General features: G+C 41.4%; 1 protein-coding gene across 2 annotated transcripts in view; it reads right to left on the reverse strand.

Moving 5' to 3' along the window:
- Positions 1-20,312, reverse strand: part of PPP2R5E (protein phosphatase 2 regulatory subunit B'epsilon) — a gene marked incomplete at both ends in the record, with an annotated part of 153,562 nt that extends 133,250 nt beyond the window's left edge. For both annotated transcript variants that reach the window (XM_080707795.1, XM_080707794.1), the window contains one exon: positions 20,156-20,312. In XM_080707795.1, the coding sequence (XP_080563921.1) occupies positions 20,156-20,312 (157 nt within the window). The remainder of the gene's footprint in view (positions 1-20,155) is intronic.
- Positions 20,313-22,438: the final 2,126 nt, after the last annotated feature.

Raw genomic sequence — 22,438 nt, forward strand, 5'->3', positions numbered from 1 at the left:
CAGCACAGCATGAGTGAGATCTATGTTAGCTCCACTTCTCATCTGGGCTCCTTTACTGCTCATGGCCACAACAGAGACAGCACAGGCTTTGGAGCCAGACAGGCATGGAGTCCCCAACCCTGGCTCGCTCTGCTGGAGTGAGCAAGTTACTTGTCTTCCAGTTATCAGCAAGCACACCATGCTCTTGGTGCTATTGGAAGGCTTAAATGAGATGCCATGTGGAACACTGCCTGGGACACAGCAGAGACAACAGGTGATTTTCCCCTTCACCAGTGCCAAGCTAACTCTTCACAGGAAAGACAACCTGAGTTTCCCCTCGCAACTTCTAGCTATTCCAGGGGAAAATGTGCTCTTACCAGCACAATCAAGTTTACCAATGGCATTCATGTTCATCCAGAGTAATTTTTCAAATGATACTGATCAAAAATCTCCAAACTATATTATAGCCATGCAGTAATTTCTACCTTCAAATGTCTTTTAAAATCCTGTTTGGGCCGGGCGTGGTGGCGCACGCTTGTAATCCCCGCGCTTGGGAGGCAGAGACAGGAGGATCGCGCAGGTTCGAAGCCAGCCGCGCGAGCTGGCTTAGGAGACCCTGTTTCCAAATATAACATGTAAAAAAGAGGTCTGGGAGTGTAGCCCGGAGGTAGAAGGGCTTCCAGGAACCCCAGTACCACCAAAAAAAAAAAAAAAAAAAAATCCTGTTTGGTATCAAAAAGAATTTAAAATTGGGAGAGGGCTGGGCATGGTGGTACACACTTGTAATAACAGTACTTGAGAGGCTGAGACAGGAAAATCACAGATTCTAGGACAGCCTTAGCAATGTAGCAAGACTCTCAACAACCTAGTGAAACACTGCTTCAAAAAAAAAAAAAATAGCCAGGTGTGATGGCACACGCTTGTAATCCCCGCGCTTGGGAGGCTGAGACAGGAGGATCACACGGGTTCGAAGCCAGCCTCAGCTACTTAGTGAGGCTCTCAGCAACTTAGTGAGACCCTGTTTCCAAATAAAATATAAAAAAGGTCTGGGAGTATAGCCCGGAGGTAGAAAGCCTCTGGGTTCCACCCCTAGTACCACCAAAAAAAAAAAAGAAGAAAAAATAAATTTTAAAGGACTAGGAGGCTAGCTCAGAGGAAGAATGCCCCGAGGTTGGAGCTCATGGATTGGTGTTTGGAGTTGATGTAATTGAATCACAAGAACTGTAATTATAAAAGTGCATAAATCCATAATAGATTGTCTGAGTGGTGGCTTGGGCCAGTGGTGTGTGGCTGGAGAATGTGGGTGTCTGGGGGTGCAGCTCGGGGATTATATATGGTTCCCCCTCCCCTCACACGCTCTCTTGCTTCCTGCCTCCATAATGTGAGGAGCAAAGCCTACGCTCTCCCTCTCCACAACTACTGTGCCATGTCCTGAAGTCCACTCCCCAGCCTCGCACGAACTGAACTCAAAACCTCCAACCATGAGCAAATACATCTTCCTTCCTCTAAGTTATGTGGTCAGGTCTTTGGATTATAGCTGTGAGAATGCTGATCAGTACAAGACCAAAAAAAGAAAAAAGAAAAAAAAAAGGAAAGGAAATACATATAGGAGGAGAAATCTTTTGTCATGCAATCTCTCTAAACAGAGAAAAATTATGACAAATTCTATGCTCTGAATGAGAAAACTGATGTTCCCCCAACCAGTACAGTAATTCCTAGCCTCTGGTGAACCTTTTGAGAACTGATGAAAGTGCTACATTTTTGCCCAGCAAAATCTGCACAAGAACACAAAAGACTGGCTGAATTTTTAAGAGTAGCAAGGGCTCTAAAACCCATGCAAGCTGAGCGCAGGGTGCAGACATGTAATCCCAGTATTTAGGAGACTGGAGACAGAAGGATCAAGAGTTCAAGGTCAGCCTTAGCAACTTAGCAAGACCCTATTTAAAATTCTTAAAGGTAGGGGACGGAAGCTGGAGGTGTGGCTCAGTGGTAGAGTACCCCTAAGGTAAATAGCCTGCATTGTTTTTACTTTTTTTTAACACACATATACACACACACATACACATACAAGTACATGTGCGTGTAATTAAGATAAAAATATATAAATAAAATCCACCCATCAACCACAAGATAGGAGCTCTCAACTAAGAACCACCTGTGAGCCAGGCATGGTGGCATACACTTGTAATCCCAGCATCTGGGAGGCTGAAACAAGAGGATCGCAGTTCAAGGACAGACTCAGCTACTACTTGAGGCCCTTTGCAACTCAGTGAGATCCTGTTTCAAAATAAAGAATAAAAAATAGGACTGTGGGTATGGCTTGGAGGTAGAACGCTCCTGGGTTCCATCCCCAGAACTGAAAAAAAAAAAAAAAAGAACCACCTATGATACCCCTTACACTGGTAAAATTCTCAATCTAGGTTTTATTTCTTTAGCTATATAAACTCAAAACCTCGTACAAAACCCACAAGAAGGCAAGCTAAGAAGTTTTCTCATTCAACTCTTGTCTCTGATTCAAAACAAAATACTACAAACTAATATAACTCAATACCTGAAAAAAGTTAACTCTTCCCCCAGTACTGGACACTGGGCATCATACATGCTAAGCAAATGCTCTACCACTGAGCGCCATCCCCAGCCTTTTCTTTTCTTTTTTTTCCAGTACTGTGGATGGAACCAAACCCAGGGGCACTCTACCTCCAAGCTACACCCAACTCCTATTTTTTTTTTAAAAGGGTCTTCACTGAGTTGCAAAGAGCCTCACTAAGTAGATGAAGCTGTCCATGAACTACGATCCTCCTGTCTCAGCCTCCCAAATGCTGTGATTACAAGCATGTGCCACCATGTCCAGCTCCTTTTTTTTATTTTATTTTCAAACAGGCTCTCACTAATTGCCAGGCTAGCCTCAAACTTGCAATATTTCTGCCTCAACCTCCCAAGTAGCTGGGATTACAGGAGTGCATCATTGCGCCTGGCAGGCTCTCTCTGAAGCAAATTCTCAAAGCTGTTCTCTGGCCAGTGCAGGCACTAGGGAGTGAGAAAAAGGAACAAAAATTAAGTAATAGAATTAAGTAACAGAACATCTACTTTGCTTTTGTTTTTTTAATAGTAGTACTGGGGATTGAACCTAGAGGCATTTATCTCCCAGCCCTTTTTTTTTTTTTTTTTGAGTTTTTGTTTTTGACACAGGGAGGGTCTCACTAGATTGATGAGTCTCACTAAGGTGTTGAGGCTGTCCTCGAACCTGCAATCCTCCTGTCTTAGCCCTCCAAATCCTGGGATTACAGACTTGTATCACCAAACCCTGCTTCTATTTTACTGTTTTGGTGTATGTATGTTTGGTACTGGGGATTGAGCCCAGAGGCATTCTACCTGTTTCAATATAAAGAATAAAAAAAATAGGGGCTAGGAGTGTAGCTTGGAGATAGAATGCACTGGGTTCCATCCCAGTACCTCAAAAAAAAAAAAAAAAAACACCCATTTAACAAATTATTTTTACAGCTTACAACGCTATGAGAAGGGTCCATGCATATGTGTATAGACAACAGCTAATATTATACTCAGAAAATAAAAATAATTCTAAAACTTTTAGTCTAAACTGAAAGCTCCTAACCATGGGAAGAAAACAAGAATATGAAGGCTAAGTCTTTAAGAATTTGATGAAAGAAATGAATTCTCTCCTCCAAAATAAAAATGTCTACAGAAAAAAATTGTATACACCATTTTGGACTCCAGAAGCCCATCCATGATGTATATGGTCCCAAACAGAAATCCATGAACCTCGGTCAAAAATTAAGGCTAAGCATTCCTAGTCCAAAACCCAAAATTCAAAATGCTACAGAATTAAAAAATCTTGGAGTGCAAGCCGGGCATGGTGGCACACGCTTGTAATCCCCACACTTGGGAGGTGGAGATAGGAGGATCACTCAGGTTCGAAGCCAGCCGCGCGCTGGCTTAGGAGACCCTGTTTCCAAATAAAAATGTAAAATAGATCTGGGAGTGTAGCCCGGAGGTAGAAGGGCTTCCAGGAACCCCAATACCACAAAAAAAAAAAAAAAGAAAGAAAAGAAAAAGTAGAAAATAGGTCTGGGAGTGTAACCCGGAGGTAGAAGGGTTTCCAGGAACCCCAGTACCACCAAAAAAAAAAAAAAAAAAAAAGTTGGAGTGCAGACATGGTTCAACAGCAGAAGACTGCACCTGACCTCATGCAACAAGTTTAAGTCAAAACATGTACACACTAAAAATACTGTATTAAATTACCTTTAGTCTATGTACAAAAGGTATACATGAAGCCTGCATGAAACTCATGTTAGACATGGGTCCCATTCCCATGATAATTCATTATGTATAGATAACCCCCTAACAACCTGGGTTTAAGCTGTGCAGGTCCACTTAATACACAGGGGTTTTTTTTTTTTTGTTTGTTTGAAATTTTCAACAATTTGAAAAAAACACACAGATGATTTTTTTAAGTTATATCATAAATGCATAAAATACTTATTTTATTTTGTCCTTTCTACCATAAAATATGCATAAATATAAAAAGCTAACATATATTAGAACTTATGCACACAGATGTACAAAGCACCAGTCAAGAGGAATGTAAACAAATGTAAAAATGCAGTATTAAACCATAACTGCATAAAATTCATTGTAGTATATTCTGTACTGCTGTAATAATTTCATAGCCATCACCTATTACTCCTTCAGTGAACCCAAGAGTTGACAATATCTGCTTAAACCCATGCAACACCTCCACATGAATTCATCCCTGTAGTAAATTGCCATGTGCAATAAAAAACAATCTCTTGCCGGGGTGTGGTGCATGCTTGTAATCCCAGAATTTGGGAGGTTGAGAAAAGAGGATCATGGTTCACGGACATCCTCAGCTAATTAGTGATGCCCTCTGCAACTCAGTGAGATCCTGTTTCAAAATAAAGAATTTTAAAAATTGGGCTGGAGCCAGGCGCGGTGGTGCACGCTTGTAATCCCACCATTTGGGAGGCTAAGATTTTAGAGGATAGCAGGTCACAGAAAGCCTCAGCTACTTAGTGAGGCTCTCCACAACTCACTGAGACCCTGTTTCAAAATAAAGAATAAAAAATTGGAAGCTGGGCGTGGTGGCCCACACTTGTAATCCCAGCATTTGGGAGGCTGAGACCGGAGGATCACGGTTCGTGGACAGCCTCAGCTGCTTAGTGAGGCCCTCTGCAACTCAGTGAGACCTGGTTTCAAAATAAAGAATTAAAAATAGGGCAGGGGGTGTAGCTCGGAGGTTGAATGCCCCTGGGTTCCATCCCCAGACCCGCAAAAAAAAAAAAAAAAAATTGGGTAGGGGGTGTAGCTCGGAGGTCAAACGCCTCTGGGCTCCATCCCCATACCCGGAAAAAAAAAAAAAAATGGGCTATGGGTGTAACTCAGAGGTAGAATGCCCTGGGTTCCATCCCCAGTACTGGGGGGGGGGGGGGGGGGCAATCTCTTTAGCTGGGGATGCAGCTCAATGATAGAGTGCTTATCTGGCATGTGTGAGACCCTGGGCTCAATCCCCAGCATGGGGGAGAAAAGGGGAATTCTACTGTTCTCACATATTTTTCAATGTATATAATCCATATGACATATAAAATGTGTTAATCAACTATCTATGTTATTGGTAAGAATGCTAGTCAACAACAGGCTATTAACAGTAAAGTTTTTGGTGAGTCAAAAGTTGAATAGCGTTCAACTGATAGCAGGCGCAGAGTAAACCCCAAACAACCCTGAGCAGCTCTCTGCAACCAGCAGCATCGCTGCCATCCACTCATGGGCCTAGCAGAGAAGCTGCACCCACACTTGCTCCAGGCACCATCACTTCAACTGAATAGCAAGGCTCAGTCCCAACAGCCACAGCACAGCCTGCAGTGAGCGGGGCACCATGGACAGCAGCACTGGGAGCACTGGCATCTCATGCTCATATTGGTGGCAACTGCTGGTGGGACAAGAAAGTCATCACAAGAGTTAGAGAGACTGAGCCAGGCATGGTGGCACATGCTTGTAATCCCAGTACTTGGGAGGCTAAAACAGGAGGATCTCAGGTTCAAGGACCTGAGATTGAGTGAGCAAGTAGTGAGATTCTCATTACCTAGCAAGACCCTGTTTCAAAACAAAATAAAATAGGGCTAGAAATGGAGCTCAGGGGTAGAATGCCCCTGGATTCAAGCCCCAGTACAAAAAAAGTCTTAGGCATAGTGATTCAATCAAACAGATACGCTTTCACCAACAGGAATGACACCAAAGCAGATATATTTGTACACAAGAATAACCCCAGGAAGTCCTGCACAGTGTGGAAGATGGACAGACTGTGGAGCTTCATGTTGCTGAGGAGAAATGGATACAGAGGTGGCAAATGTTACAGGCTCGGGTGCAATTCTAGTTCAAGGCAATAAATGCACAGAAGACTATTACCATACAGATACTATCCAAGACCTATGGGCTCCACACAATTGCCAAAACAGTACACAGGAGAAGAACAAGGAAATGCTCCTAAAGGCCAGGCCCAATAACACCTGCCTTACAGAGGCAAAGACTCCCATCTTACTACACAGAGCCCCCGTGGGCGTTCCAACCCTCCTATGTAGAGAAGGAATGGTGTGCGATTGCCAGGGTGCAGGGGAACATGGGAGACCAGTGAGACAATACATGTGGGGGTTAGAGACCATGATTCCATGGGAGCCCTCCTCACCAAAGACAGCCTGGAGAGGACGGCAATGGCAATGAAGGGCGTATGGGAAATCACAGACACGAGACATGAGACTCCGGATCAACAGCCACTTCAACAACCATATCCCACAAGACATGGGGAAGCCAAGAAAAAAAAATTTTTTTTTTTTTTTTGTGGTACTGAGGATGTACCACATGCTTCTACCTCCATGCTACACTCTGAGACCTATTTTATTTTTATTTGAAAACAGGTTCTCACTAAGTTGCTGAGAGCTTCCCTAAGTAGCTGAGGTTGGCTTCAAACCTGTGTGATCCTCTTATTCTAGCCTCCCAAGTACTGGGACTACAAGCATGCGTCACCAAACCCGGCTAAAGCCCAGAACATTCTAAACCATAGACAGCGAAGAGAGAAAAGCAGCAGACTCGCCAGCTGCAAATGTGTCCATTCCCCTGACTGAGCAGGGGGGGGGCTCTGTGAGAGTGGGCTTACCATTCCTACCATCATCCAACAGGAAGAATGAACATGAAATTCCAGCAAGAAAAAATAAACAGAGCTGAGCGTGGTGGCTTGTAATCCCTGTGCTTGGGAGGCCAAGACAGGAGGATCACCCAGGTTCGAAGCCAGCCTCAGAGACCCTGGCTTAAGAGACCCTGTTTCCAAATAAAAATGTAAAATAGGTCTGAGAGTGTAGCCCGGAGGTAGAAGGCCCCTGGGTTCTATCCCCAGTACCACCAAAAAAAAAAAAAAAAGAAAGAAAGAAAAAAGAAACAAACAATGGGAGCTAAGACTGAAAGTGCTTGCTTTGTGCAGGTTAATCAGATAAGAACTATCTGCACTGATTATGCACCATGAGGCTTTTATTATTTTTTATCCAAAGACATTTTTTTGGTAATAAACTTATTTAAAACTTGGTTGACTGTACTGGGGATTGAACTCAGGGATATTCTATACCTGAGCTATACCCCAGCCCCATTTTTATTTTTTTTATTTTGAAACAGGGTCTCAATAGAGTTGCTGAGAGCCTCACCAAGTTGTCAAGTCTGTCCTCAAACCTGCAACCCTCCTGTCTCAGCCTCCCAGTACTAGGATTATAGACATGACCACCACACCCAAGCTTCAAATTAAGATTTCTAGAAGTTCATTCTCAATTTATAGTGAAATTTTTCAATTTGATTTTTTTAAATAGTCAAATTACAAGTACCTGTTAATAAAATAAAATCTTTTTTTTACTTATGGATTCTCAAATGTACCATGGAGAGAAAAGTTAGTACCTTTAAGCATCACATTATTCAAGGGATAACTGTATACCTAAATATTTCCAAATTCCAAATCTGAAGTACTTCTGGTCCTAAAGCATTTCAATTAAGGAATATTCCACTTGAAATTATCAAACATAAACAGAATGGAATATAAATGCAAACTACTACTCTGCTTTTTTTTTTTGGTTGTACTAGGGGGTGGTACTCAGGGGGTTTTTCTACCTCCGGGATATACTCCCAGACCTATTTTATATTTTATTTGGAAACAGGGTCTCACTAAGTTGCTGAGAGCCTCACTAAGTAGCTGAGGCTGGCTTCGAACCTGCGTGATCCTCCTGTCTCAGCCTCCCAAGCACTGGAATTACAAGCGTGTGCCACCACACCCAGCACTACTCTGCTTTAGGCTTCACTCTGTATGAGAATTTTTGTTATGTTACAGAAACAAACTATTAGGCTATATAAAAGAGAAAAAAGCCAGACATGGTGGCACGCCTGTAATCACAGTAGTTGGGAGGCTAAGACAGGAGGATCATAGTTTCAAAACCAACCACAACAAGTAGTGAGACTCTCAACAACCTAGCAAGACCCTGTTTCAAAATAAAAATAAAATAGGGCTGGGTTTTAGTAGAATGCCCCTGGATTCCATGGGGGTATGGCGGGCTGATTCCAAATAAAGAAAATAATAAAATAAGGCTGGATTATAATTTACAGGTAGCCAGCATGGTGGTACATGCTTGTAATCCCAGTACTTGGGAGGTTGAGACAGGAGGTTCCAAGTGTGGCCAGCCTCAGGTACTTAGTGAGGCCCTCACAACTTAGTGAGACCCTGTTTCAAAATAAAGAGTTAAGTGGGTATGGTGGTGCACACTTGTAATCCCAGCATTCAAGAGGCTGAGACTGGAGGATCACAGTTCGCAGACAGCCTCAGCTACTTAGTGAGGACCCCGCAATTTACTGAGACCCTGTCCCAAAATATAGAATAAAAAATAGGGTAGGGTACTAGCTCAGAGGTTGACTGTCCCTGAGTTCCATTCCCAGACCCACAAAAAAATTAATTTATTAATTAAAGAGTTGAAAATAGGAAAGGGTATGGTGGCGCACACTTGTAATCCCAGTACTTGGGAGGCTAAGACAGGAAGAACACAGTTCACTGACAGCCTCAGCTATTAGTAAGGCCCTTTGAAACTCAGACCCTGTTTCAAAATAAAGAATAAAAAAATAGGGCTAGGGGTGTAACTCGAGGTAGAATGCCCCTGGGCTCAATTCCCGGTACCACAAAAAACTTAAATAAAATAAAAATGTGGCAAGATTTCAGTGTAATAGGTGAAAATCTCCAGATAAGAATGTTAAAATAGCTAGTCTATTAAGTTCAAAACATTTACAAACAATACTTCTTTGAATGATTTGGTTGAAAGGGGTTTATAACTACAAAACTAGGCTCCCATTTGTTAATTTTTAGAGAAATATCCAATTTCAACTTCTTACTAGGAAAATGTCATAATAATCCATATTACTCATGTTCTTACTTCCAAGATTCCAGAAAAATAACAGTAGCTGATTTCCACTGACTTCAGCACTGCCACATCTATTGATTCTTACCCTCCTTGTTTTACATACAACCCAGGCTTTCAGGAATTAACTCACTTGCCCAAGACAAACACAGCTATGGTGAGCTAAGATTCTTGCAGGCCAACAAAGACCGTAACACCGTGAACAATAAAATGGAGGGCATCATCATTTAATAGACTATTTGGGGGGGGGGGTAACTGGGAATTAAACCTAGAGGCATTCTACCTCCAAGCTATGCCCCCATTCCAATTTTATTTATTTGGAAATAGGGTTTCACTAGGTTGCTGAGAACCTCGGTATGTTAACAAGGCTGGCTTTGAAGCAGCAATTCTCCTGTCTCAGCCTCCTAAGTACCATGATTACAAGCATGTGCCACCATGCCCAGTAATAGACTATTATTATAAATGTGCTTTAGTGCATTAGCACATTACAAAAATCTAGAATTATACTGCACATTCATGCTTTCTGCTACATAAAGCAGATACAGACAAAAGATAAAACTCCAATCACTTGAAAGGCACAAAAACTAGCTTTAAATCATAATTCTTACAAATTGCTACCAAAAAATTATATGTAAACAATCTTTTTGTTGAAAAGGGGGTACCAGGATTGAACCCAGGGGCATTCTACCTCTAAGATACATCCTCAGCCTTTTTATTTTTTGTTTTAAAACAGAGTATTGTTAAGTTGCTGAGGCCGTTCTCAAAACTGTGTTTCTGGATTACAGGTAAATGCCACCATGCCCAGATGTAAAGTGAATCTTAAGCCTAACATCCCCCCACCCCTTACTGGGGATTGAATTCAGGGGCATGCTACCTCCCAGCTACACTCCCAGCCCTATTTTATTTTTTACTTTGAAACAGGGTCTCACTAAATTGCAGAGGGCCTCACTTAAATGACAGAGGCTGGCCTTGAGATTCCCAGCTGTGATTACAAACTGTGCCACCACACCTAGCTCCCAGCCTAAATTTTTTTAAGGTTTGGGGGCTGGGGATGTAGATCAGTGGTACAGTACTGCGTGGCATGTGCAAAGTCCTGGGTTCCATCCCTAACAAAAATATAAATAAAGTGGTTTCATTAGAGTTGTCAACACCAAGGGACAGAAAGTTCCTTTCAGCTGAATAATGCCTCCAGTCATTACAGATGTTGCAATGTTTAACATCAAATGTCCGAACGATCTGCAAAATGCATTGGAAATATAATTGTAAGGCTAAAAATAGTGATGCCACTTTCACTATAATTTCATCTTCAAAGAGGTGGTGTTTTTCAAAAATATTTCACTCAGCCGGGCGTGGTGGCGCACGCTTGTAATCCCCGCGCTTGGGAGGCAGAGACAGGAGGATCATGCTGGTTTGGAGCCAGCCTCACTGGCTTAAGAAACCCTGTTTCCAAATAAAAAAAAATAAAATAGGTCTGGGAGTGTAGCCCGGAGGTAGAAGGGCTTCCAGTACCACCAAAAGAAAAAAGAAAAAAAAAATTTTCACTCAAATATAAACTTACAAAATCATTTAAAGCCAGAGAAAGGAGGATATCAGGCATGGGAGGGTGGAGTGAGGAGACCTAAACTGTTTTATCAGGTACTCCTTTTACTTATTTTTATTAACAGAAATGTGTATGTGTGTGTTTGCTTGAGCTTTGAATTTGATTGCCATTATTCAGTAACTTAACTAGATAACTGTCAGAGCTTGCTTCATATCCTGCTGTGCAGATACAAAGAAAATATCCAAGTCTTTACTTTCTTATCAAGTTCCTAAGGTGCTAAACCTTCACTGGGTTTTTCTTATCAGCAAAATAGGTTAAGAGTCTTTCAGGTTCAGAAATGTCAAGACTCTCCAGAAACGTTTTCAGAAGTATGTAAAGACAGAGAAAATTCAACTGTATTTGCAAAGTTCAAACACAGCTGTGGAAAAACCCGGCCACTCAATATGTATGTAAGCAAAATTAGGTGCTATTACTGCTTTTTACAGAAAATAACAACAATAATATAAATTTCATAAGCTTATCTATTTAAAAAAAGGGCAAAACAGAAACTTTCCCTTCAATTTGTTAGAGTACTGCCAATAAACAAACATAAAATACTAAGGTTAGTGCAGTATTATGTCTTTTCACCAAATATGATGCATATAATAAATTCTAATAATGTCAGGCGTGGTGGCACACACTTGCAATCCCAACATTTGGGAGGCTGTGACCAGAGGATCACGGTTCGCGGACAGCCTCAGCCTGAGGTCCTCCACAACTTAGTGAGACCCTGTTTCAAAATAAAGAATAAAAAAATAGGGCAGGAGATATAGCTTGGAGGTCAAATGCCCCTGGGTTTCTTCCCCAGACCCGCAAAAAAAAAAAAAAAAAAAAAAAAAAAAAAAAAAAATTTAATAATGTATACATAAAACAAGTGATTTTTTTTGTGATACTGGGATGGAACCCAGAGACATTCTACCTCCAACCTAGACCCCCAGCCCTATTTTTTTTTTTTTTTTTTTTTTTTTGCGGTACTAGGGATAAAACCGAGGGGCATTCTACCTCCAAGTTACACCACCAGCCCTAGTTTTTATTCATTATTTTGAAACGGTCTCACTAGGTAGTAGCTGAAGCTATTCACGAACTGCGATCCCCCTGTCTCAGCTTCCCAAATGCTGGAATTACAAGCATGCGCCAAACACACCCAGCTTTTTAGTATTTATTTGGAAACAGGGTATCACTGAGTTGCAAAGGGCCTCACTAGGTAATAGCTGAGGCTGTCCATGAACCACAATTCTGTCTTAGCCTCCCAAATGCTGGGATTACAAACGTGCGCCACCATGCCCGGCTCAAAAACAAGTAATTATTAATGAATATCTAATACCTGAGACTTCAAAAACTACATATTTTAGGTAATTATTATGAACCAGGAGTGGTAATGCACGCTTGTTATCACAGTACTTGGGAGGCTAAGACAGGAGGATCACAGGTTTATAGCCAGTCTCAGCTACTTAGTGAGGCTCTCTACAACATAATGAGACCTGTTCCAAAATAAAGAATAAAAAATGAGCCAGGTGTGGTGACGCACACTTATAATCCCAGTACTACGAAGGCTGAGACAGGGGGATCGCGCAGGTTCGAAGCCAGCCTCAGCTACTCAGGGAGGCTCTCAGCAACTTAATGAGACCCTGTTTCCAAATAAAATATAAGCCGGGCATGGTAGTTGCAAAGGGCCTCACTATGTAGCTGAGGCTGGCCGCGAACCGTGATCCTACTGTCTCAGCCTCCCAAATGTTGGGATTAAACCTTCTAATGTGGTCAAAAAAAAATTACAGAAAACTTAATCAATATTTATCCTTTAAGTTGTATATTGTTTCTTCTGCCTCTGAACTATATCCTCAGCCCGATTTTTTATTTTGACATAGGGTTTCACTAAATTGCAGAGGGCCTCACTAAATTTTGGAGGCTGTCCTTGAGCCTGTGATTCTCCAGCGTTAGCCTCTCAAATACAAGGATTATAGGCATGTACCATCACACTCGATTAGTCCTATTGCTTTTAATTCATTTCCATGCTGGCAAAATATTTAAGTTCACAAAATCATATTCTTGGAAAGCAGAATTCTTGAAAACTTTTAATACTACCAGACTTCACTTTTATAAAATGAGAAAAAGAGCCAGGCATGATGGCACAAACCTATAATCCCAGTACTTTAGAGGCTGAAACAGGAGGATGGCAGGTTCCTGGCCACCCTCGACAACTTGTGAGACCCTCCAAACTTAGTGAGATTCTGTTTCAAATTAAAAATAAAATAGGGCTGAGGGTATAGCCAGAAGGTAGAATGCCCCTGGATTCACTCTACCTTGGATGCTGGTAGAATCCCCAGCACCACAAAAAGTAATAAAAAAAAATTAAAAATTAGAAAAGAGCCCGATATGGTGGCACATGCCTATACTTGGAAAGCTAATATGCCTCAACTGCTTAGCAAGACCCTTTTTCAAAACTTAGCAGGGCGTGGTGGCATACGCTTGTAACCCCCGCACTTGGGAGGCAGAGACAGGAGGATGGTGCAGGTTCAAAGCCAGCCGCGCTGGCTTAAGAGACCCTGTTTCCAAATAAAAAAGTATAAAATAGGTCTGGGAGTGTAGCCCAGAGGTAGAAGGGTTTCCAGGAACCCCAGTACCACCAAAAAAATTAAGTAAAACTAGGGGTGTGGCTCAGAGGTAGGCTGACTCTGGGTTCAAACCCTAGTACCACAAAAAAGAAAGATTTGCACTTAGACAACATGTATACGAAAAGATGCTCAAGATCAATAATCACTAGATAAATGCAAATCAAAAGCACAATGAAATACCACCTCACACTCTATAACAGCTATTTTTAAACCAGGTGTGGTAGCCATACCTATAATCCCAGTACTTGGGAGGCTAAGACAGGAGGATCTCAGGTACCTCAGCAATTTAGGGAGTCACAGTTTCAAGGTAAAACTGAAAAAGGCTGGGGTGTAGCTCAAAGGTAGAATACCCCTGGGTTCAATCCCAGATACAAAAAAAAAGGCACAATCATGTGGTGGCACATGCTTATAATCCCAGTATTTAAGAGGCTGAGACAGGAGGATCCAGGTTCATGGTCAGCTTCAGCTACTTAATGAAGCCCTCTGCAATTTAGTGAAACCATTTCAAAATAAAGAATAAAAATAGGGGTGTGGGTGTAGCTCAGAGGTAAAATGCTCCTGGGTTCAATCCCCAGTACAGAAAAAAAAAAAAGCCGAGTGTGGTGGTGCACACTTGTAATCCCAGCATTTGGGAAGCTGAGAACAGAGGATCCCAGTTCACAGACAGCCTCAGCTACTTAAATGAGGCCCTCGCAACTTAGTGAGACACAGTTTCAAAATAAAAGAATAAAAAATAGAGGGCAGGGGGTGTAGCTCGGAGGTTGAATGCCCCTGGGTTCCATCCCCAGACACACTAAAAAGGGCAATTGTGAGGGGGAGATGGCAGGTATAGAGACTGAACCAAGAAGCATTCCACCTCTGAGCTATATCCCCAGCCCTTTTTTTATTTTTTGCTTCTGAGCTATATTTTTTGTTTTGAAACAGATTTTCATTAGGTTGCAATTTCCTGTCTCAGCCTCCCAAGTACTGAGAGTACAGGCATAAACCATCATGCCCAGCTTAACTTTTTCTTTTTTTTCGGGTCTGGATATTGAACCCAGGGGCATTCTACCTCTGAGCTACACCCCCTGCCCTATTTTTATTCTTTATTTTGAAACAGGGTCTCACTAAGTTGCAGAGGGCCTCACTAAGTAGCTGAGGCTGCCTGCGAACCACGATCCTCCAGTCTCAGCCTCCCAAATGCTGGAATTACAAGCGTGCGCCACCACGCTCGGATTCTTTAATTTTTTTTAAAACAGGGTTTCAGTAAGTTACCGAGGGTTAACACTTTCCTTGAACCTGCAATTCTGCTGTCTTAGACTCCCAAGTACTGGAATAACAGGAGTGTGCCACCACATCCGGCTTAAAAAGGCTATTTTTAAAAAAATCAAATCAGAAAATAACAAGTGTTAGTGAGGATGTGGAGAAATTAGAACTCTTCTGCACTGCTGATAGGAATGAAAAATGGTGCAGCTGCTGTGGAAAACTGTATGGCAATTCCTCAAAATATTCAACATATGATCCAACAGTTCTGTTACTTAGTATATACCAAAAAGAAATAAAAGCAGAGACTCAAAAACAGATACTTGTACTTGTATGTTCACAGCAACATTATTCATCATAGTCAAAAAGTGAAAGCAAGCCCAAAGTCCACTGATAAATGAATGGATAAGCAGTATGTGGAATACACATATACTGAAATATTATTCAGCCTTAAAAAATAAAATTCTAGCCAAGCCCGGTGGCACACGCTTGTAATCTCAGTACTTGGGAGGGTGAGACGGGAGGATCACAGGTTCAAAGATAACCTCAGCAACATAGGGAGACTCAGCCAGGTATGGTGATGCACATCTGTAATCTTGGTATTTGGGGAGGCTGAGACAGAAGGATCACAGGTTTGAGGACAACCTCAGGAAGTAGTGAGACTCATAAATCTATATAGCGAGACTCTCAGCAACCTAATGAAACAGTTTCCCAACAAAATATAAAAAGAAGCCGGGCGTGGGGGCGCACGCTTGTAATCCCCGCGCTTGTGGCTGAGACAGGAGGATCGCATGGGTTCAAAGCCAGCCCAGCTACTTAGTGAGGCTCTCAGCAACTTAGTGAGACCCTGTTTCCAAATAAAATATAAAATAGGTCTGGGAGTATAGCCCAGAGGGAGAAAGCCTCTGGGTTCCACCCCCAGTACTACAAAAAAAAATATATATATATATATATAAACAGCTAGGGGAGCCAGGCATGGTGGCACACACTTGTAATCCCAGCATTTGGGAGGCTCAGACAGGAGGAGGAGGATCCAGGTTCACTGACAGCCTCAGCTACTTACTTAGTGAGTCCCTTTGCAACTCAGTGAGACTCTGTTTCAAAATAAAGAATAAAAAAATAGAGCTAGGATATATCTGAGGTAAAATACCCCTGGGTTCCATCCCCAGTACTGCAAAAAAAAAAAAAAAAAAAAGAACTGGGGGTGTAGCTCAGGGGGTAGAAAGCGCCTGAGTTCAATCCCCTATAACTATAAAAAATAATAAAGAAATAAATAAATGCCCTTCTAATCCTAAAGTCAAATCTAGGCTTCCTAAGAATAATCCTTTGCTAGATACAGATATCAGTAGCTATTACTGGTCTACTTCAGATTAAATTAGTTACTGAAGAATTCAGTATTCAGTATGTCTCCCAACTTTGTATTTCAAGCATGGCTGATTTATCTCCAGAATTCTTCCTTCATTTTTCTTCTAAAGCATCAAACCAACTCCTATCTTTTTTTTTTTTTTTTTTTTTTTTTTTTTTTTTTGCGGGTCTGGGGGTGGAATCCAGAGCCATTTGACCTCCAAGCTACACCCCCTGCCCAATTTTTTATTTTTATTTTGAAACAGGGTCTCACTGAGTTGCGGAGGGCCTAAGTAGCTGAAGCTGTCTGAACTGCGATTCTCCAGTCTCAGCCTCCCAAATGCTGGGATTACAAGCGTGCGCCACCACGACCGGCTCCTATCTTTAGTCAAATCTTCTCCCCAAAGCTCATAAGAGCACATATTTATTAACTGGTAGTTATAAAGCCGGGTGTGGTGGAGCACACTTGTAATCCCAGCATTCAGGAGGCTGAAACCAGAGGATCGCAGTTTGCAGACAGCCTCAGCTAATTAGTGAGATCCTTTGCAATTCAGTGAGACCCTCTTTCAAAATAAAGAATACAAAATAGGGCAGGGGATGCAGCTTGGGGGTCGAATGCCCCTGGGTTCCATCCCCAGACCTGCAAAAAAACAAACAAAAAAAAAACTAACTGGTAGTTATATCATCTTTACAGTATTCAGTATTGAGTATCCACTGACCTCAAGTGTTAACACTGGAATCTTATTTATCAATCTCCCTCCCTCTAAAAAAAGTGCTTATATAGGAAAAGGAAAAGTTTGAAATATACTAAGCTAACCTTTGAGGTCTTTCCCAATCCCATTTCAGTTTTTCTTGTAATACCTTCTGATTTCAAATGATTACAGAAATGAATGCCCATTAACAAACTAGTAAACCAGGTTGTCTGATGAAGTTCACTGTGTTGTTGATAATCCCTTTCTCCCCACAACTATTCAGCAGGTAAAATTCCATTTTCAAAGGTAGATTCTATAGTTTCCACATTATAACAGCTATTGTTCTAATACATTTCACATAACGCCTGTCCATAAACATAAAGCAAAGAGATGAAAATTAAAGGGGCAATAGCATTCACATACTGAAAAAGAAAAGTTGAAAAGCCTAATGCAGCTGGGCGTGGTGGCGCGCGCCTGTAATTCCAGTACTCAGGGAGGCTGAGAAAGGAGGATCATGCAGGTTCAAAACCAGCCTCAGCTACTTAGTTAGGCTCTCAGCAATTTAATGAGACCCTGTTTCCAAATAAAATATAAAATGGATCTGAGAGTGATGCCTGGAAGTAGAAAGCCCCAAGGTTCCATTTCCAGTACTACAAAAAAAAAAAAAAAAAGAAGCCGGGCTTCACACGCTTGTAATCCCTGTGCTGGGAGGCTGAGACAGGAGGATCATGCAGGTTCGAAGCCAGCCTCAGCTGGTTTAAGAGACCCTGTCTCCAAATAAAATATAATAGGTCTGGGAGTGTAGAGGTAGAGGGCCCCTGGGTTCCATCCCCAGTACCACCAAAAAAAAAAAGGAAAAGAAAAAGAGAAAGAGAGAAAGAGAGAGAGAGAGAGAGAGAGAGAGAGAGAGAGAGAGAGAGAGAGAGAGAGAAGCCTAATGTAGGGGAAAAAATTCTCACTTTAAATATTTGTTCTTCTTGGTGTATTCATTTCAAGTCACCCCTCCATGCCAGTCTGGTATGGAGCTGTATTTCTATTTTCTGTATTTCTATCTTTCTAATAAACTTTCCCTTTGGTGCATTCATTTCAAGTCACCCCTCCATGCCAGTCTGGTATGGAGCTGTATTTCTATTTTCTGTATTTCTATCTTTCTAATAAACTTCTTTAAATCTTAAAAAAAAAAAAGTTTTGTTCTTGCCAGGCATGGTGGCAAACGCTTGTAATCCCCGTGCTTGGGAGGCGGAGACAGGAGGATCGCACAGGTTCGCAGGTTCGAAGCCAGCCGCTGGCTTTAAGAGACCCTGTTTCCAAATAAAAAGTATAAAATAGGTCTGGGAGAGCAGCCCGGAGGTAGAAGGGCTTCCAGGAACCCCAGTACCACCAAAAACAAAAAAATTTGTTCTTGCTGGGTATGGTGACACACACTTGTAAATCCCCGCGCTTGGGAGGCTAAGACAGGAGGATCGTGCAGGTTCAAAGCCAGTCTCAGCTACTTAGTGAGGCTCTCAGCAACTTAGTGAGAACCTGTTTCCAAAGAAAGTACAAAATAGGTCTGGGAGTATACCCCAGAGGTAGAAGGTCCCTTGGTTCCATCCCCAGTACCACCAAAAAAAAAAAAAAATTGTTCTTGCTAGAGGTAGTGAAACACACTTGTAATTCCAATACTTGGGAGACTGAGACAGAAGGATCCAGGTTCACGGCTAGCCTCAGCTACTTATTGAGGCCTCCGCAACTTAGTAAAGCCCTGTTTCAAAATAAAGAATAAAAAACCGGGCTGGGGGTGTAGCTTTGAGGGAGAATGCCCCTGGGTTTAACCCCCAACACCACAAAAAAAAAAAAAAAAAAAAGTTCTTAATGCACTAAAAAAAGAAAAAAGGCATTAAGCAAATATGATCATCAAATGCTTTTTCAGCTGCATGAGGTAGTACACACTTATAATCCCAGTACTTAGGAGGTTGAGACAGGGGGATTGTAGGTTTAAAGCCAGCCTCTGAAATTAGTGAAGGCTCTCAGCAACCTAGTTAAGACCCTGTTTCCAAATAAGAAATAAAATCAGGCTGAGGATGTAGCTTGAGCTATATGCCTCTGGCATTCTACCCATTTTTTGGTACTCAAAAAAAAATTTTTGTTGTTTTTTTGTGGTACTGGGAACTGAACCCAGAGGCATCTACCTCTGAGCTATACTCCCCAGCCCAATCTTATTTCTTATTGGAAACAGAGTCTTACTAAGTTGCAGAGCCTCAATAACTAGCTGAGACTGGCCACAAACCTGCAATCTTCCTGTCTCAGCTGCCCAAGTACGAAGATTACAAGCATGCGCCACCATGCCCAGTTTAAAAAAAAAAATTAAATCATACTTCAGCCGGGTGTGGTGGCACAGGATTGTAATCCCAGTACTTGGGAGGCTGAGATAGGAGGATCCCAGGATCGAAGCAAGCCTCAGCTCCTTAGTGAGACTCTGTTTCAAAATGAAGAATCAAAAAAATAGGACTGGGGGTGTAGCTCAGAGGTAGAAAGCCCACGGGTTCAATCCCCAGTTCTGGAAAAAAATAAATCATATAATTTTTCTATTTGTGCTATCTCAAAATAAATACGCAATTACAAACTATTTCTCCTGATTTTTTTTTTTTTTTGGTAGTACTGGGGTTCCTGGAAGCCCTTCTCCTTCCGAGCTACACTCCCAGACCTATTTTATACTTTTTTATTTTTGGAAACAGGGTCTCTTAAGCCAACAAGGCTGGCTTCGAACCAGCGTGATCCTCCTGTCTCCGCCTCCCAAGCGTGGGAATTACAAGCGTGCACCACCACGCCCGGCTTATTTTTCCTGATTTTAAAAATGAATTTTTCAAACACCATTTTCTTTCTGTAGGCTCTACTTCCTAAAACGGTGCAATTTGTAGTTAGTTGTCCTTGCAAATAGTGCATCCAACTAAATGTCAACAAAAGAAAGTTAAAAACACAGACCCAGACAGCTCTGCCATTTGGGCTTTGACTTAATCAGTGTGGAAAAAGTCTCCTGATAATAAGTTTCTTTTCACTTGTCCACAGCAAGTTAGATTAAATTGAGCCCTCTAAAAAAAAGTATGAGCATACCTGTTCACGTACCAGTAACTGTAATGTGTCTGAGGCCTTCCTTCAATTTGCAACACAAAATTCTAACAGATCTCTACACAAAAGAATATTATTTTGATGTAGAAAGATCCCTTGAAAAAGAGAAAATCATCCGGTCCCGAGCCTTACCTTTTAGCAGTGGCAGAGGTGTTAACTCAATAGGCTTGCCTTGAGACCTAAACTGTGAGGAACTTTGTGACCTCTTCTGTCTGGCTTTTCTGACGGACTTCCGAGAAAATCCGTCTACTTTATCCACTGATGGAGGAGTAGTTGGTGCTGAGGACATATCCCTACTGAAGGAAAAAGATATCATAAACACATTTCCAAGGTAGAAGCATATGTAATCTGTGAATTACACAAATTCTAAAATTCCCATATACAATATTCATGAAGACAGGAATACACGCCAAAGAAAATAAATAAAATCAATGAAGGACCGTCATGTCAGTGGAAAAACACAAGAATTGATTTGGGGAAAAAAGTAATACTACGAACCGGATATGGTGGTGCTCGCTTGAAATCCCCGTACTTGGGTGGCTGAGACAGGATCGTAGGTCTGAGGCCAGCCTCAGCAACTTTGTGAGGCCCTCTACAACTTAGTGAGGCTCTCTACAACTTAGTGAAACCCTGTTTCAAAATAAAGGGGAAAAAAAATAGCACTAGTGGTGTATCTTGGAGGTAGAATAGCCCTGGGTTCCATTCCTGGTACCACACAAAAAAGTATTATTCCTGTCATATAAACCAGTATCATAATTCTAATGCACTGTTCTTCTCCATTATAAGCATCAAAAAGATGTTCATCAGCCAACAATGGTGGTGCACACCTGTAATCTCAGTACTTGGGAGGCTGAGACAGGAGGATCACAGGTTCAAGGATAGCCTCAGCAATTTAGTATGGCCCTCAGCAACTCAGCAACACCCTGTTTCAAAAAAAATTAAAAGTAAAATAGGGCTGGGAGTATAGCTTGTAGTTAGAATGCCCCTGGGTTCAGCCTCCAGTACAAAAAAATATATATATATATTCATCGAGACTTGAAGAACTCTATGCTGCATGCCCATTTTAATTGCAAAGCTCTTCTCATCCTGTTATTCTTGAAATAATTTTGGAGCTATTCTGCAGCTGGAAAACTTCCATGGATACATCTTCCTAGCATATTTAATATTATGAATGGACTCTGGAGCTAAAACCCTTACTGTACTTCAAGAATCGACACCACTGTTGCCTAGCATGGTAGCACACACCTCTAATCCCAGTTGAGACTGGAGGAATCTCAACCTTGGGAGGTTGTGACAGGAGGATCACAGGTTGAAGGCCAGCCTCAGTCACTGAGCAAGACCCTTAGCAACTTGGTGAGACTCTCAAAATTTAAAAATAAGCTGGGCATGGTGGCACACACCTGTAATACCAGTACTTGAGAGGCTGAGCCAAGAGGATCTCAGGTATTCACCCAGCAACTTGTGAGGCCCTCTGCAACTTAGTGACACCCTGTTTCAAAATAAAGAATAAGATAGGGCTCAGGGTGTAACTCAGAGGTAGAATAACTCTGGGTTCAATCCCCAGTACAAAAAAAATTTTTTAATTAAAAAATAAATAAAAGGAATAATAAATAAAAATAAAAATAAATAAATAAATAAATAAATAAAAGGGCTGGAAGTGTAGCTCAGAGGTAGAATTCTCGAGTTCAACTCCCTAATATCAAAACCTATACCAACATACCATAGTAAGGTGATTTTATAATTACTGAAAGTATCTAGGCATGACTTTTAATGCAATGGGCTGTGTTTGTTATGATAAACTACTACACTGCAAATGAGAACAGGCTAGATTACTTTAAACAGAACATACAAAAGGCATAATTAAAATCATTTCAAAGAAGACTTCTTTTTGAATGAAGCCATCTCAAGTTATTAAAGCTTAATAAACAAAACTCGGCTGAATCAAGCACAGTTGAACATAACTTTACAGCCTACTTAGACAACCAAGTTGAGTTCCCTTGCAATTTGGACCTTAAAGTTCAAATACCAATTTTATTCTATCAAATGGACAGAACTGAACAGTTCTTTTGCCTTTTTTTAACCCTCTCAAATTACTAAAATGCAGGCTATTAAACTAAAAGTAACAAGCATTAAACTCAATTTCATTCAGCAAGTTAAAAAGATGCCATCAGTTCCATGACAGTGAGGTTCCATGCAAGATTAATGGCAGACTGTGATAGAAAATAATGCATACAGGGGAAATGCTGAACTGCAATTACTCACTTGTCATTCCAATACACAAGTGTTTTTTAACTTCTACCTCAAAGAATAGGGGAGTTTCTTCTGAATGTGTAATACTAAAAACTTAGTTATAGTACCTGAATTCTGGCAAAGTAAAAACAAAACATTGGGGAAGAAATCTAATGGTGTCAAGGT

The sequence above is a fragment of the Muscardinus avellanarius genome, assembly GCF_963383645.1.
Source record: "Muscardinus avellanarius genome assembly, chromosome: 12".
Taxonomy (NCBI): Eukaryota; Metazoa; Chordata; class Mammalia; order Rodentia; family Gliridae; genus Muscardinus; species Muscardinus avellanarius.